This window comes from Polypterus senegalus, chromosome 5 (genome assembly GCF_016835505.1).
Source record: "Polypterus senegalus isolate Bchr_013 chromosome 5, ASM1683550v1, whole genome shotgun sequence".
Taxonomy (NCBI): domain Eukaryota; kingdom Metazoa; phylum Chordata; class Cladistia; order Polypteriformes; family Polypteridae; genus Polypterus; species Polypterus senegalus.
Window position 1 is genome coordinate 79791949 of NC_053158.1, and position 15858 is coordinate 79807806.

General features: G+C 41.5%; 1 protein-coding gene across 1 annotated transcript in view; it reads right to left on the minus strand.

Annotated features, from left to right (window-relative positions):
- Positions 1-1809: 1809 nt before the first annotated feature.
- The window catches only part of LOC120530392, a 47536-nt gene continuing 33487 nt past the window's right edge, over positions 1810-15858 (minus strand). The window contains exons 6-7 of the mRNA XM_039754869.1: positions 5558-5697; positions 1810-2264 (exon numbers count right to left, since the gene is read on the minus strand). Coding sequence (XP_039610803.1) covers positions 2095-2264; positions 5558-5697 — 310 coding nt within the window. The 3' untranslated portion in view covers positions 1810-2094. The remainder of the gene's footprint in view (positions 2265-5557; positions 5698-15858) is intronic.

Below are 15858 nucleotides of genomic sequence, written 5' to 3' on the forward strand. Positions count from 1 at the left end.
AGATTAATGTTTGGTGTGGACAAGTACAGTATGTAACAAATGAGGGACGGCACTAGGGTTTGAAAGATGTTAGTTTAGCTAATAACTGATGTGGCTACAAATTTTCTATGATCTGGGGGATGCGTTATCGATCTTACAAATAGAGTTTGTATGATACAGAAAAACTGGGGCAAAAATTGTGTAGTGTGTGTTGAGTTAATCAAGAGTAAATTTTGCACAAGCATTAGGAAGTTTTCCTTCACATAGAGAATAATAGACACATGGAATATGCTACCAAGTGGTGTGGTAGAACTTCAAGTAAAACCCTAACACAGGGTCATGGGGGGTCTGCTGGAGCCAATCCCAGCCAACACAGGTTGCAAAGCAGGAACAAATCCCAGGCGTTAAGAACTCAACATTAAATAGATAGGATTGATGGGCGTTGTTGCGCTGAATGGCCTGTCCTCATCTATCCATTATCCAACCCTAACACAGGGTCATGGGGGGTCTGCTGGAGCCAATCCCAGCCAACACAGGTTGCAAAGCAGGAACAAATCCCAGGCAGGGTGCCAGCCCACCACAGGGTACACACTAGGGACAATTTAGGATCGCCAATGCACATAACCTGCATGTCTTTGGACTGTGGGAGGAAACCCACGACGAGCACCATAACTCGTCCCCGGGCGAACTCCCTGAGGACGGAGACACGGGGAGAACATGCAAACTCCATGCAGGGAGGACCCAGGAAGTGAACCCAGGCCTCCTTACTGCATGGCAGCAGTGCTACCACTGCACCACCGTGCATAGTCCACCATGACTAGGATATACTTGTGGCCACACGGTCCCTCCTAGGAATCTGGCCCCTGTTCTCATCTAAATCTTTCTAAATATTCTAAAACTGCATCGATAGCAAGGCCATTTCAATTTTTAATGTTTATTCTTCTGTTTTTAGCCATTTTATTGGGGAGGAGCCGAAGTGGAGGAATGTCGGGAAGGACCGCAAGGGAGGATGGGAAGGATGACGCCAGGGCAAGATGGCGGAGGAAGGGCGGAAATATCGCGACTGCGGTCAATCCAGGCCTATTTTTATGAGTGGAGTTTTTGAAAAAAACAATGATAGGATCAACAATTAAATTCCCCACTTTAGCTTAACAGAACAGTCTAAACCTTTGTGAAAAAATATTTTCACCTTATCATTAGGGATTATTGAATGTAGATTGATGGGCAAAAGTGGCAAATGTATCCATCCACTTTAAAAAAAAGAATAACAGTACAGTAGGTCTGCTATCCAACAGATGGTGCATCAGAAACATTAGCACTGCTTTTTCAACTCCTATACCAAATGGCATGTAACATAGACATAGTAAGTGGATGGACACACTGCACTGCAAACACTAATGCTGAGGTCTGTGTTGATTACTTTGATTTTAGCCCGTCTTTGACGGAGAGCACTACTAGTTTAAGATTCAATCTACAACACAATAAAGTGTGTAAAAAGTGAAGGGTCCTGAAACCACTGTAGCTGTTTAGTTTAGAAAAAAAACAAAATACAGCATTTAAATTGTTAACTTTTAATTCTGAAGAATGGACAATACAGATCTACATATTAATTTGAACCCTTTAGCTATTTTTGAATTACCTCATTGCATTACATTAAGAAACAGATCAGGAGAAAATAAAAGCACAGTGTATTCTACAGCCTGCAGATGAAGAGGTGTGGAGTTAAAAAAAAAAAAAGTACAGGAAAAGTGACATTTTTTACATAAAAAGGTAGATATACAGTAGATCTTGGTCGATAGATGCATTTTTGAAAATAATTGCCAATTTTTGTTTTTTTTTCAGCTGAGCAGCTTTTTGGCAGGTTTCATGGCCTTTATCCTCTTGTATGCCCCACAGATCTTCTAATCTAAATCTTAATCTCAGTTCAAGCAAAGTTCATGTTTTGTCAGTTTGTTCACCTTTGGCTTAGAGACCATGTTAATTATTATCCACAACTCAAATCCAAGTGTACTTTTTTTACCTTAAACACATCTAGAAAAGCGGAGAGTACAAGGAGTTCATTTTTAATTACCTGTCCTTGTGCTTCAGCATTTCACACTTCGGCAGTTTTGCCAGCTAATTTTTTATAAAGTGTGGGTTGACAATACCAAATTTGCTGTTCAGATGCTGCTTTGTGCTGTTACTTCTGCCAAAGGGATCTGTTCTGTCTCGATATTTGTCATCATAAAAGCATGTTGCTATTAATCGAATTATACAGACCACTGCAGCAATAATCATAATGGCGCCTATAAAAATAAAAAAAATAGTAAAAAAGAAAAGCATGGTTAGAAAAAATAGGCAGTACTACAAACACTTGTATAAGTAGCAAACATGTTTTATCCATCCATTATCCAAACCACTATATCCTAACTACAGGGTCACGGGGGGTCTGCTGGAGACGATCCCAGCCAAAACAGGGCACAAGGCAGGAAACAAACCCCAGGCAGGGCGCAAGCCCACCACAGGGTACACACACACACCAAACACAAACTAGGGACAATTTAGGATCGCCAATGCACCTAACCTGCATGTCTTTGGACTGTGGGAGGAAACCCACGCAGACGGGGGGGAACATGCAAACTGCACGCAAGGAGGACCGAGGAATCGAACCGAGGAATCGAACCCAGGTCTCCTAACTGCGAGGCAGCAGCGCTACCCACTGCGCCACCGTGCCGCCCGCAAACATGTTTTATGACTGACAAATAAAATGTAAGGGAGGATAAAATGCATTTGTATTAAAGAAGCCATGTGAAGAATCCTGTTCATTGGGCTCAGAGCTTAGTCAGCATAGACACATGGTGGGCAATAAGACTCCAGGGACCTTCAGATGTTGAATTGATGTTAGTTTGGTCGGCCTGGTTCAGGGTTGTCAAACTCAAGGCCCATGTTGGATCTTTTTAATTCTTCCATATGTTACATATAACCTATGATGACCATTAGTTTTCTCAAAGATCACCTTTAGTACGAGTTTCACATAAAGATTCTGTCGGCAATTGACATTTACACTTGGCATTCTAATGGTGGTCGTGGTATTTAGGCACAGCACAGCGCATACCAGCAGCAATGACCCAACAAGACAAAGTGAGGTGATACCTTCACGCAGTAAGTTTTAACCAGTGTGTGAAGGGCACCGCCCAGGAAACCTAACCCAACCGGGATGCCCACAGCATGGAAGGACAGAGGGAAACAACTTGCACAGGGCTTTGTCACCCACCAGGCACTAGATGGCATTCTCCCTTGGGTTGAAGAATCTCAAAGGATTCCCACAGGGCATCATGGGAATTGGGAGTTTATTGGCTCAGCACTGTTGGGTTCTATGGGTACTGCCAGAGGGAGCTGGCTGGACTGGTGTGCACTGCTTTGTCAGGCTCCAACCTTACCTGGAAGTGCTTCCAATCCACAGCTTTGGGACACTGGGAGTATTTCCATTAATTACATAAAAGACGCTGCCTGCCATCGCTCGAGAAGCCAGAATCGGGAGGAGATGGACAACGATGGCGTAGAGGAGTGGACGCAGTGACAGAGAGAGAGAGAGAGTTGCAAAGTGTTTTATAGCATTGTAGCTGTGCTTGGAGCCATGGGAAACACTTACCTGAAGACTTTCCCATGAAACAGATAATAGAATTCTCGTTGGTGAGCCGATTCAGGTTGCACAGGTATTCCAGCTCCTCTGGGATGGCACATCCAGACATGTCTTTGCAAGCATGGAAGAGACACCAGGCTGTTACACAAGGAGATCTGGGTAACGAGCACGCCAGTCAATGGCATCATTGTCTTTGTCATCCAGAAACTACCTACATACTCCAGCTACCAGGAGGAACTCTGGGCCCACTGCACAAATGAACGGTCTGACCATGGCTCCGAGGATTACATCCCAGTAATCTACAGCAGTCAGGGTAACACTGCCCAGCACATGGGGGTTTGTGCGACCCTCCAAGGATATTCCTCCCAAGGCCATCACTGATCCACCGCCAAACTGATCCACCGCCAAACTGTTCATGCTGGATGATGTTGCAGGCTGCATAATGTTCACCACAGCATCACCAGACTCTTTCACTTCTTAGTGTGAACCTGCTCTAATCTGTTGAAGAGAAAAGGATGCCAATGGTGGAGCTGCCAGTTGTGGTGTTCTCTGGCAAATGCCAATCAAGCTGCACAGTGAAGGGCTGTGTGCACAGGTCCCAATGGAGGGCATCGGGCCCTCATGCTACCTTCATGGAGTCTGTTTCTGACAGTTTGGTCAGACACATGCACACCAGTAGCCAGTTGGAGGTCACTTTGTAGGACTCTGGCAGTTGTCATTCTGTTCCTCATTGCACAAAGGAGCAGATACCAGTCCTGCTGCTGGGCTGATTCTTTTCTATGGCCCTGTTCAGCTCTCCGTGTGTAACAGCCCATATACTGGTATCTCCTCCATGCTCTTGAGACTGTGCTGGGAGACATTGCACGTATGGATGTGCCATCCTGGAGAAGCTGGACAACGTGTGCAACCTGAATCGGCTGCAGGTACCACCATTTTTTCTACCTGGAGTGACAAGGATACTTACAAAACTAGAAAACAATCAGTTAGGATGGATGAGGAAAGAGCAATTGTCTGTGGCCACCACCTGCAAAATGACTCCCTTTTTTGGGGTTGTCTTGCTGTTGCCTCTCCAGCGCATTTGTTGCCACTTTCATTTGCACCAAAGCAGGTTAAGTTGATTCACAATCGCTTATGCTTCCTAGCTAGAGAGATTGACATCCCTGAAGCTTAATTGACTTGGTATTAGACTCTGATGATAAATTATTCCCTTAATTTTGCATATTAAATACAGCAGCAGACCTAACTCTGACCCCTAAGGAGCACCACTCTTACCTTTACCCAAGTTTCCTCACATCATTACCCTCTGCTTCCTGTTTTTTACCCAATTTTGAACCCACCTCCACACAACACCCTTCCACTTCTCCCACTTCTTTTAGTTTGATGACAAACCTCTCATGTGGCACCTTATCAAATGCTTTCTGAAAGTCAAGATGAATAATATCATATGCACTACTCTATCTACTGTATCTTTTTGTTGCTTCCTCATAGAATTCCAGCATGGAAGTAAAACGTGACTTTCCTCGTCAGAACCCATACTAACTGTTCACTAACACGCCTGTTCTTGCCATGTGTTGTTCAGTATTATCCTTATTCCTTCCATTCATTTACTTGTAATGCATGTTAAGCTTATTGAACTATAGTTACTTATATCTGCTAGCTCACTCTTTTTATATAATGGATTTGCCATATTGCTTTCCACATAAAAAAAAAACTTTAATCCCAAAACAAAAGTGTTTTGTGTTTGAAAAGCTTCAGGTGACACAAAACTTGGATTTTCTGCTCATCACTAATGGCCAGTCAGTCTAACATGCACATCTCAACTCACACAAACTACAAAGACGTGCAAATGTCGTTCCTAGGATACTGGATCTGTGAGGCAGAAGCACTAACTAACCACAGCACACTCAACATACTGCATATCATCAAATGTCTTTTAGCATTATGCCATAAACTTACCACAATAAATGGTGTTATTGGTAATATAGTTGTAAATATAGTTTCGTGTGAACATTGCTCCTGCAGCCAAAATCACCACTGGGTAGACAGTAAAAGTATAGCGCATTTCTTTCTCAAAAATGACATTTTCCAACAGGAACCTGAAAAAGAAAAATGAAGTCATATGTACCAAAACAACAATCACTGCACTGTACTCACAATTATTAGGCAAATGGTTATCCTCAGGATACATTGCTCTCAAAATTTTATTTTACATCAAACCTGAATGTGTAACAAAGAAACAGTTAGTTTTGACTATTTCAGGGGAAAATATATGAGTGCACAACTATTAGGTGACTAAATTACAAATAATTTTTTCCCATTCGCGTGTTTATTCTCAGGTTTTATAGTAAGTGTAACAAATAAGTAACGTAAAATGACATATAACCGTGAACATTTTTGTCCTTTCAAAAATCTTCAATGATCAATCTATCAGTCTATCCACCCTTCTTTTCAATGACTGTCACAAGCCTCCCTGTCAGTTTCTTGATCGCTTCACAATGTGCTCTTCAAAGAGGAGTGTTGTCTTCCCTCATTATAAATCTCACATTTGAGAAGGGCTCACAAGTTCTCAATAGAATAAAAGTCAGGGGAGGTAAGAGGTCAGGTCATTATTCAGTCATCTTTGTTGGCTGACTAAGCAATGGAGGACTTGGATGGATGCAATGGAACATGGTGCACAGAGGTCATGGCCTTCTTGAGTGAAGTTGATTTCTACCCGCACCACTGCTTGAAGAAAGTATCTTCCAGAAACCAGCAGTAGGTTTGGAAGTTGATTTTCAGTCAATCTTCAACCCGAAAATGTCCAGCTAGCACATCCTTAATGATAGCAACCCCCACCAGCACCACTTTGCCACCTTGTTGGCACCTGACTCAAACTGCGGCCCTTTCCATCAAGAGTCATTCTCATTTTATCTGTCCATAAAAAACTTTGAAAATCCAGTGTTCAGGGATTTCATAGCCCAATCTTCATGCTTCAACTCGAGAAACTTACTCGGTTTTCATGTTTCATGTTTCAGTTTTCTTTACCTTACCCACATCTCTGAGCACTGAACTTCTGGACACTCTGGGTAAGTTGTAGTTCTGGAGCATGGTGGAACCAGAAGTCAATGGGGTCCTGGTAGCTTTGTGCTTATTTCTTTTGAAGTTCTTTGCAGTTAATTTGCACCTTTTCTTCTCCACACATTTTTTGTGTAATTGCCCGGTGGTCACACTCCATTCATTTAGCAGTTTCCATAGTGCTGTATATGTCAGAAAAGCATTTTCCAAGTTTTGACTGAATCACTTTTTTGGACCATTTTATCTGAGGTAATAAAGTTGCCCAATAATTGCATGCACCTTAATATAAGGTGTCAGTCAGTCATTGTCCAACTTGCTTTATCCTAACACAGGGTCATGGGGGTCTGCTGGAGCCAATCCCAGCCAGCACAGGGTGCAAGGCAGGAACAAACCCCGGGCAGGGCGCCAGCCCACCACAGGGTACACACACCCACACACCAAGCACACACTAGGGACAATTTAGGATTGTCAATGCACCTAACCGGCCTGTGTTTGGACTGTGGGAGGGAAACCCATGCAGACACGGGGAGAACATGCAAACTCCAAGCAGGGAGGACCCAGGAAGCGAACCCAGGTCTTCTTACTGCGAGGCAGCACCACTGCGCCACCATGCTGCCCTAATATAAGGTGTTAATCACTTTAAGCCACACACTCATCATTAAACAATTACACACTTCTTCCATTCTCATCTTGTCTCTGTTCTATACTGTATGGGGTCAATGTGCTTGATCAACCTTCTCCAAACAGCTCGGTCCTGCACCTCCTCACAGGTCAAGCCCTTTTACTTCAGGTCTTTTACTTTATCCATCCACCTCTGCTTTGGCCTCCCTTACTTTCTTTTCCCCTGTACGTCCAATCCCATCACTTTTTTGCCCATTATTCATGTCCATTCTACTTCAACCTACTTTCATGTACTTTCTTAGATACAGAGTCTCTAAAACTTTTGTTGTACCTCTGATTGTCTCATTTCTTATTCTGTCCTTTTTAAAACAATGAGCACATTCAATAACAATACAGGTTTATATGGTTTAGAGTTGGAAAATCTACATAGATATAATGATAAGGTCAGAATGCTGACTTGCCTAATGGTTGTTCACACAGCATAGATAATAAAAGCTACTAAAGATGCTAGTGTCTCAGATGGAATTATATCTGTGGATAGGACTGGCGAGCTTTGTTGGGCTGAATGGCCTGTTCTCGTCCTGTTCTAATAATCTGCTAGTAACTGTGAACAGAGCAAGTGGTTCTCATTAGGAGGGAAAAAAGGAAATCTGCTCAAGCAATTCCGCAGAAAATAGTCCAGTGTGCACAAGACCAGATAACGTTTTGCTGATGCAGGTATATGTAGGCCAGTGGTTCTCAAGCTGTGGAGCAGGACCCGCTAGGGGGGGCGCGAAGATGTGAAAAAAAGAAAACAAGAATCAAAAATATGAAAAATACATCAATTGAAACCAAAACAAATTAACTTAAAATACATTCTGATACTAGAAAAATAAATATAGAGTTAGATAAATGTCGATAAAAGTTAAGCAGGTATAATGAAATATGCATCTATGATATATCATTAATTAAAAAAGAACAAATTGGTATTAGTAGGCTCCTTTCAAAAAAACGTTAGGGGGGGGGGCGCGATTAACACTGTTATGAAAACTCGGGTCGCAAATATTTAAAGGTTGAGAAACGCTGATGTAGGCAATAATTCTCCTTGACTTTGAATCATGCTGTACTCTCAAAAGAATATCAGAAAATGTTAATAATGTGTCACAAGGCTCCTGTTTGGAAAGAGTTTGCAAGGGGGCAATGGAACCATCAGATTTGTACAGAGCAGCCCTAAGTCTCATGGAGAAACAGAGAGAGAGTTACTCTGGAGGAAAGGTGAGGTCTAGTAGGGGCCAATGTGACAAGTTGGGGCAATGGGGGCAGCACATCCTGGTTCTATACTTACACCCTGAGATAGCTGAGGTGGGGTGTACACTCACAATGGTGGGATTACACACGGCCAGTTTTACCTTTACACTAAAGGAAATCTCCTTCAGCCAGTGGTAGTTTTGACTTCTTTGCTGTGATGGTGCCTTTCTGAGCAGCAGCTGTCTCTGTCAGCCGAGTTGCACGTGCTGCCAAATACATTAACATTCTCGTAGCTAAAGCCATGGAGAGGGCAGGCAGCTGACAGGTTGCTGTGGAGACCAGACCCTTTATGGGCAATGGAGGAATCAAGGGGTGTAGAATTGCCTGGGGCCATTAAAAGGGAGTTGTAGTTTGGCATCCTGGAAGGAAAAATATGGTTTCTGGGACCTGACCAAGAAACAATCCAGTCAGCGACTAAATAAATATATGGCGCCTATATAAAAGTATTAACCCCTTGGGAGTTTTCACATTTCATTATTATTAAACAAAATTGAATCACACTGGACATAAGCTGGCTTTTCTGACACTGATCAAGACTCTTTAAAGTCAAAGTGAAGACTGAGATCCGCATAATAATCTAAATGAATTAGAAACTCCAAATAATTGATCACATTAAGTATTCACATTCTTCAAGTCAGTTTTTAGTTTATACACTTTTGGTAGCCTTGAGTCTGTGTACTCAGGTCCAGTTCTATCAGCTTTGAATTTTTTCCTCATTCTCTTTTGCAAAACTGCTCAAACTCATGTCAGGTTGCATGGTGATCGTTGGTGAGCAGATTTTTACAGTCCAGTCAAAGATTCTCAACTAGATTGAGATCTGGATTCTGACTCGCCCACTCCAGGACATTAACATCATTGTTTTTAAGCCGTTCCTATGCAAGCTTTGTGTTAGGTTTGGGGTTATTATCTTCTTGGAAAATAAATCTTCCAAGGCACATGATTCTTCCAAATTGCACCAGGTTTTTCTACAGCCGAGGTGTCGAACTCCAGTCCTGGAGGGCCGCAGTGGCTGCAGGTTTTCATTCTTACCATCTTCTTAAGTAGTGCTGATTACTTCTTTTAATTAACTTGACTCAGGCCCCATAGTTATTTCTTTTTCCTTAATTAGCAGCCAAACAATAATGAGACACAAAACAGGCCGCCATATGACCAGCTAACCTGTGCCCATCACAAAATATCTGAAAATAAAGAAAGGTGACGGTCTCAGTAAGGCTGATTTCCGAGGTCACCAAAACATTATGATGGCGTTCTTAGAAAAACAACAGTTTTGGAAATGTGTGCTGTGCCAGAATGAGAGCAGCAACAAGCCATGGAATTAAATAACGAGTTTAATTAACAGCAAGAATTGGCTTCTCGTTAAGAAAGTAATTGGAGTGAAATTGGTTGGAGTTTGAAGACCCAGTTGAGCTGGTCATCTGTCGGCTCGTTTCACATCTCATTTCTGATTGGCTGCCATTTAATGAAGAAACAAATCAAAACAGAGCACTGAATCCTTTAAACAGGGCTTATTAAAATGAAGAGAAAAGGAGTTAATTAGCAGTGAAAACTGGTTACTGATTAGGAAAAGGGTTAGAATGAAAAACTGCAGCCACTGCGGCCCTCCAGGCCTGGAGTTCGACACCCCTGTTCTACAGGATTTCACAGTATTCTGTTGCAGTCATTTTATCTTTTACCCTTATAGGTCTTGCTGCAGAGACGTGTCCACATAGCATGAAGCTGCTACCTTCAGTCTTCCTGGTGAAGATTGTGTGATTTGTGATAAGGTGCAGTGGTTATCCATGTCAAACATGACATTTAGTCTGATGGGTAGAAAGCTTGATTATGGCCTTATCAGACCATAGAACCTTTTTAAAAACTGACTTCAGAGTCTTCTAGTACCTTCTGTGCCCTTTCCTTTAACTGTTTCTTTCTCTTTTCTACTCTACCTTAAAGCTATGACTGATGAAGCACCCGGGCAACATTTGTTGTATTCACTTCAATCTGAGCTACTGTAACTTGTAACTCCTTCAGAGTTATCAGAGCTCTCTTAGTGGCCCCCTCACTAGTGTTCTTATTGCACAATTATTTAGTTTATGTTGCCAGCTTGCTCTAGGCAGATTTACTATACTCCTTCCATTTCTTAAAGACTACAGGGCATATACAGTGACTTGTCTATTTTCTTGTCTCCGTAACCAACTTGGGCTTGTCAATCCCCTTTTCATTGAGTTCCTTGCAGTTTTCTTTTATCTTCACTGTGTAAGTTAGGCCACCATACTTACACACTACAATCTTGATCTTCCAGATAATGTGCATTTATTGAGAGACAAAGTCAGAGAGGCGAGATTGCGTTGATTTGGACATGTTAAGAGGGGGATGCGGGGTATATTGGGAAAAGGATGCTAAAAATGGAGCTGCCACATAGGAGGAAAAGAGGAAGGCCTGAGAGAAGGTTTATGGATGTGATGAGAGAAGACATGCAGGTTATGGGTGTAACAGGGCAAGATGTAGAGGACAGGAAGATATGGAAGAAGATAATCCGCTGTGGCATCCCCTAACAGGAGCAGCCGAAAGAAGATGAAGCAGAAGATACTACAATCAACTGAAACCCCTTGACTAAGGATAGGTGATCTCCACTGAACAATTTACAGTATGTGACATCTAAAACCAAATGGCTGCACCCGTGATGATTGAGGTGTGTCATAATAAAGGGGCTGAATGTTTATGTGATCCATTATATTATGCTTTACATTTGTAATTACCCTTGACAGCTTTGCTGAGATCTGTTGTAACTTTAACACTGAATGTGTGCATGTAGAAAAGAACTGAAAATCTCATACTGACCTTTAAGTATGTTGCACACTGAACCTTGACATTCTTTGATATCCTTCTGCTGTGAAACATTCTGACCTGTCATTGTTTACACATGTCTTAAACAACTATTATCATACACTGATCATTTCTGTATTATCTATATCTATTATTTATTTATTATATTACATATTTATTGACTATATTTATGTATCTAGATTTCATAATACCATACATTGCATCAATGTTCATATTGCTTACCACATGTCAATATTGCTGCTACTTCTTTGTCTTGTCTTTGCACAATGTCTTGTTTTGTTTGTGTGTTAATTTTAAATCTTAATTTTAAATTTTATTTAATTTTTTTTATTTACACTTCATGTTGTTACACTGTGGACACTGAGCTTCGCAATTTCGTCTATGTGTATACTTGCATTGGTTGAGAAGACAATAAAGTTCGCTTTGACTTTGACTTGAAGAAATTTTTTCTGTTGTTCAGTGTCAAGAAATCCAAATAGAATCCACTGTGATTCAATATTGTGCAACAATAAAATGTGAAAACTTCCAAATGGGAGAAAACTTTTTGTAGGCTCTGGATTTGGGAGAGGAATTGGGGCAGAGGCTCAAGTGGCACGGCAAAGAGGCCAGGATCAAGACAGAGAGAACTGGGTGGTGAAGAAGGAAAGGTGTGCATGGCTACGTATTTGAGGTTTGTAATTTAACAGGTCACTTCACCTTTAATGTACCCTATTGATATTTGTCTTATTAAATAAATACTTCATTTGGCATATCTTCTGCCTCTCTTTTGCAATGGAAAATGCTACAACGCTATTCCTTCTGTAATCTACTCTCTATATATAAAATCCTAAGCCTAAAAGTGCAACGATTTTGTGCAACGTTTTTATATCGCATTTTTTGTCACGCTTTAAATCGGGCTTATTTTAAAACCTACATATATATGTTTGGTATCATTCTTTTCAGGATTTATTGAACTTTAATTTGTTGTTGTTAGATTTTCAGATTCTTATTCCGTTTTTAAATTATAAACTAAAATATAAAGAAAGTCATGGTTTATAAGAATGTCAGTTAAAATGAATGGATCGTGCATTTAGTCTTATAAATACTCATCGAGCATAGTGGATAAACTCATCGAGTATAATGGGAATACTCCAATCGGTAAGAGAGCAATATTTTATTCGCATTTCATGATTTTTACTCCGTTTTCAGTTTTGGTAAGTGACCTAAAAGTCTTTCGGTATGGACTCCTGCTAGTCCTAAATTATGCACTGATCTCTCACCTCTAATCTGTCAGCCATATTGGCTGAATATTTGGCAGAATAAATGCAGGCTAATAAAACACTGTAGAGACACACAAAATGTGTCACAGGGTTAATTGAGAAATGAGCGAAAAAAGACAGGGTGATGGTCGGCCAAAAAACTGCAATGTAGTCAGGTGAAGGTCAGAGAGATCACGAAAAGACAGGGAACAAAACACAAGAGGCAACAGATTAATCAGGACTATAGAGTGAAACAAAGCCAAAACCAGATAAGTCAAACCTAACACTGTGGTTTACTTGAATTGGAAACTATGATATAGAAGAGCTTTGACAATAAATGTATCCATTGAGGGATAGTGAAGAGACCGTTGTGCTTATATATTGTCAATTTCATGACATGTGATGATTGTGGTCATGTGATGCCACCAAACAGACTGCATAAACAAACAAGGCCAGAGCAAAAATCAGCTCTGTGAAATTAAGTTAAAATTAAAAAAGAAAAACTCAGAAAAGAAATCCGTATTTGAAAAAAACAAAATACACAAAAATACATTTCCTGTATAACAGGTGTTAATACGACACTATCAGTGTGTTTTCATTGTCACAGGAGGCAGGAGGTGGTACCCAGCTGGGACACCCAGAAAGACCGGAGGACGGCTTACGCCTCCTCCAGACCACGAGGGGGCGACCGCCCTGGTGGCTTTGGGGACCATGGGAACTGAACTTGGAAGCTCAACCCTATAGGGGCCTGTGGTCACTGCCAGGTGGCGCCCCAATGCCTGGAGAGCCCTGGTCCTCAGCACTTCCGCCACACCCGGAAGTACTAGGGGGAAGACGACCAGGGACACCCGGAGTGCTTCCGGGTGCGCAGCCGTTACTTCCGCCACACTGGAGAGTGCCGTCGGAAGCTAATCGGGAGGCACCTGGAGCACATCCGGGTGTGTATTGATGGCTGGAGTTGGGAGAAGAGAAGGACAGAGCTCGGGAGGAAAGAAAAAAAGGCGGCCTGAAGAGAGGCTCATTTTTGTTCAGTTTTTTAGACCATAGCAGTAAATGGTGTGGTCCCATTGGCACCTCACCTTTTCTTTAGGTCTATTTTGCTTCATTTGCCCCTTACACTAAGTACACAAGTTACTTTTAATGTATCAATCCCTAACACTGCTCCTAAAATTATGCTGCTGATCTTAGCTCTCAATTCATCAACATACTATAAATGTAGTGATTTCTGAAATATTGAGACAGATTATTTCAACCTGTAGAAGGAATAATGAGCTCACCCAAGCATTTGCCTCAGGAAATTTATCTTGTGGATGCTTCTGCTTGTGGCAGCTGAAAGCATGTGAGAAACTAACACATGCACAGGCTGACAGAGTGCAATGGACATCTGCAGACTACAAAATCCTTAACTGTAACTTGGTTAAGGATTTACATGGCCACCAAATAAACAGGCTATTCACAGAAAATCTATGTGTGTTAACCTGGTTTCTCAGAGACTAATAACCCAGTCTCTCTAAGGGTTTTCATGGCACTCTAGAAACCAGGTTGCTGTACATAACCAGGTTATTATAGGGCATGTAAATGTACAGCAGGACTGATGTGATTATTGATGGGTAAACCACAAGGTGAACTCCCCAGTATTTATACAAAGTAGCTGTTTATGAGTACAGAAAAGTCAAAGGTGTCTGTTGAAGGTGCCTGAGGCAACTACACCAGTTTTCCCAGAGCTTTTAGCCCCGGGTCTTCCGGTTCCTGTAAAGAGAATAAAAGAGACAGTAAACCAGCAGGTATGGAGCCAAATAGAGAGACGCATAATAACTGAAAGGGACAAGGGAGGTGTTGTTTGAGCCAGAAAAGATTTTAAAGCAGACAAAGTGAAAGAAAAAAACTTCCCATGGTCTTTATCTGTTTTTAGTTAAATTTAGTGGGATTATCTGTGCATTTGGGTGTGAACAGATATTATGTGTTACAATAAAAGGTCACGTGTAATCCACTGCCTCATCCCTGTATCTAAGGGTGCGCCATAAAAGGCACAGAGCATAGTGTAATAATACATCAGAAATTAGTAATCCAAAATTTAGATTATCTCAATGCTTAATGTTTATGTAAACTTCAGACATGTAACAAAGTGAATGCACTACAATATGCAAAGCTCTTAAATGTTTTTAAGCCCACTATAACAAAGAATGTATTGTGGAGTTACTGAATCATCAAAAAGCAAGCATTGGGGAATTTCTTTGTATGACACAATTGAGGTGCAAAGCCAATGAGATTCTCTGTGCTGTGGTGTGTTGAGCCAGTAAAGTCACTTCAAGAGAGTCCCATCGAATTAACAAGTTAATTAAAAATGCAGACTCAGTTATAGAATGCACTTTCAAGCCGCTGGATGTAGTAGCAGAGGAGTGAATAAAAATACAACTCAGCATCATTATGAACAAGGCTGCACATTCGCTCTCTGGCATACTGGCTTTGAGTTCTTTCAGCATTTAGCATTTAAATTATTCAGCAGGAGTGTATAAAGCAAAACTTCTGGGGCTCCTTCATGTCTACAACAATATGCCTTTGTAACACGTCACTGCGACTCTACTGCTCTTTTTATCTTTAGCCAAGTCAAAATTGTATTTCTTTTTAAGTTTCTTTCTTATTAGTCATTCTGGTATGTATTTGATAGGGGGTTGTTGTTTATCATTATACTGTATATTAATATTTATTGACCCTCTATAACTAAATTGCCCCCTGAAGATAAAATAAAGCTCTATCTACCTCTCTACCATCCATCCATTATCCAACCCATTATATCCTAACTACAGGGTCACGGGGGTCTGCTGGAGCCAATCCCAGCCAACACAGGGCACAAGGCAGGAAACAAACCCTGGGCAGGGCACCAGCCCACCACAGGGCGCACACACACACACACCCACACACACACCAAGCACACACCAGGGACGATTTAGAATCACCAATCCATCTAACCTGCATGTCTTTGGACTGTGGGAGGAAGCGAGAGCACCTGGAGGAAACTCACGCAGACACAGGGAGAACATGCAAACTCCACGCAGGGAGGACCCAGGAAGCGAACCCAGGTCTCAATACTGTGAGGCAGCAGTGCTACCACTGTGCCACTGTGCAACCCATCATTTACAAACGATGGTATAAAAACCTATAATCTAGAGCACAAAAGGCTAAAAAGTTTAAGTGCATTACAGTGTATATTATATTGAACTCTACATACTG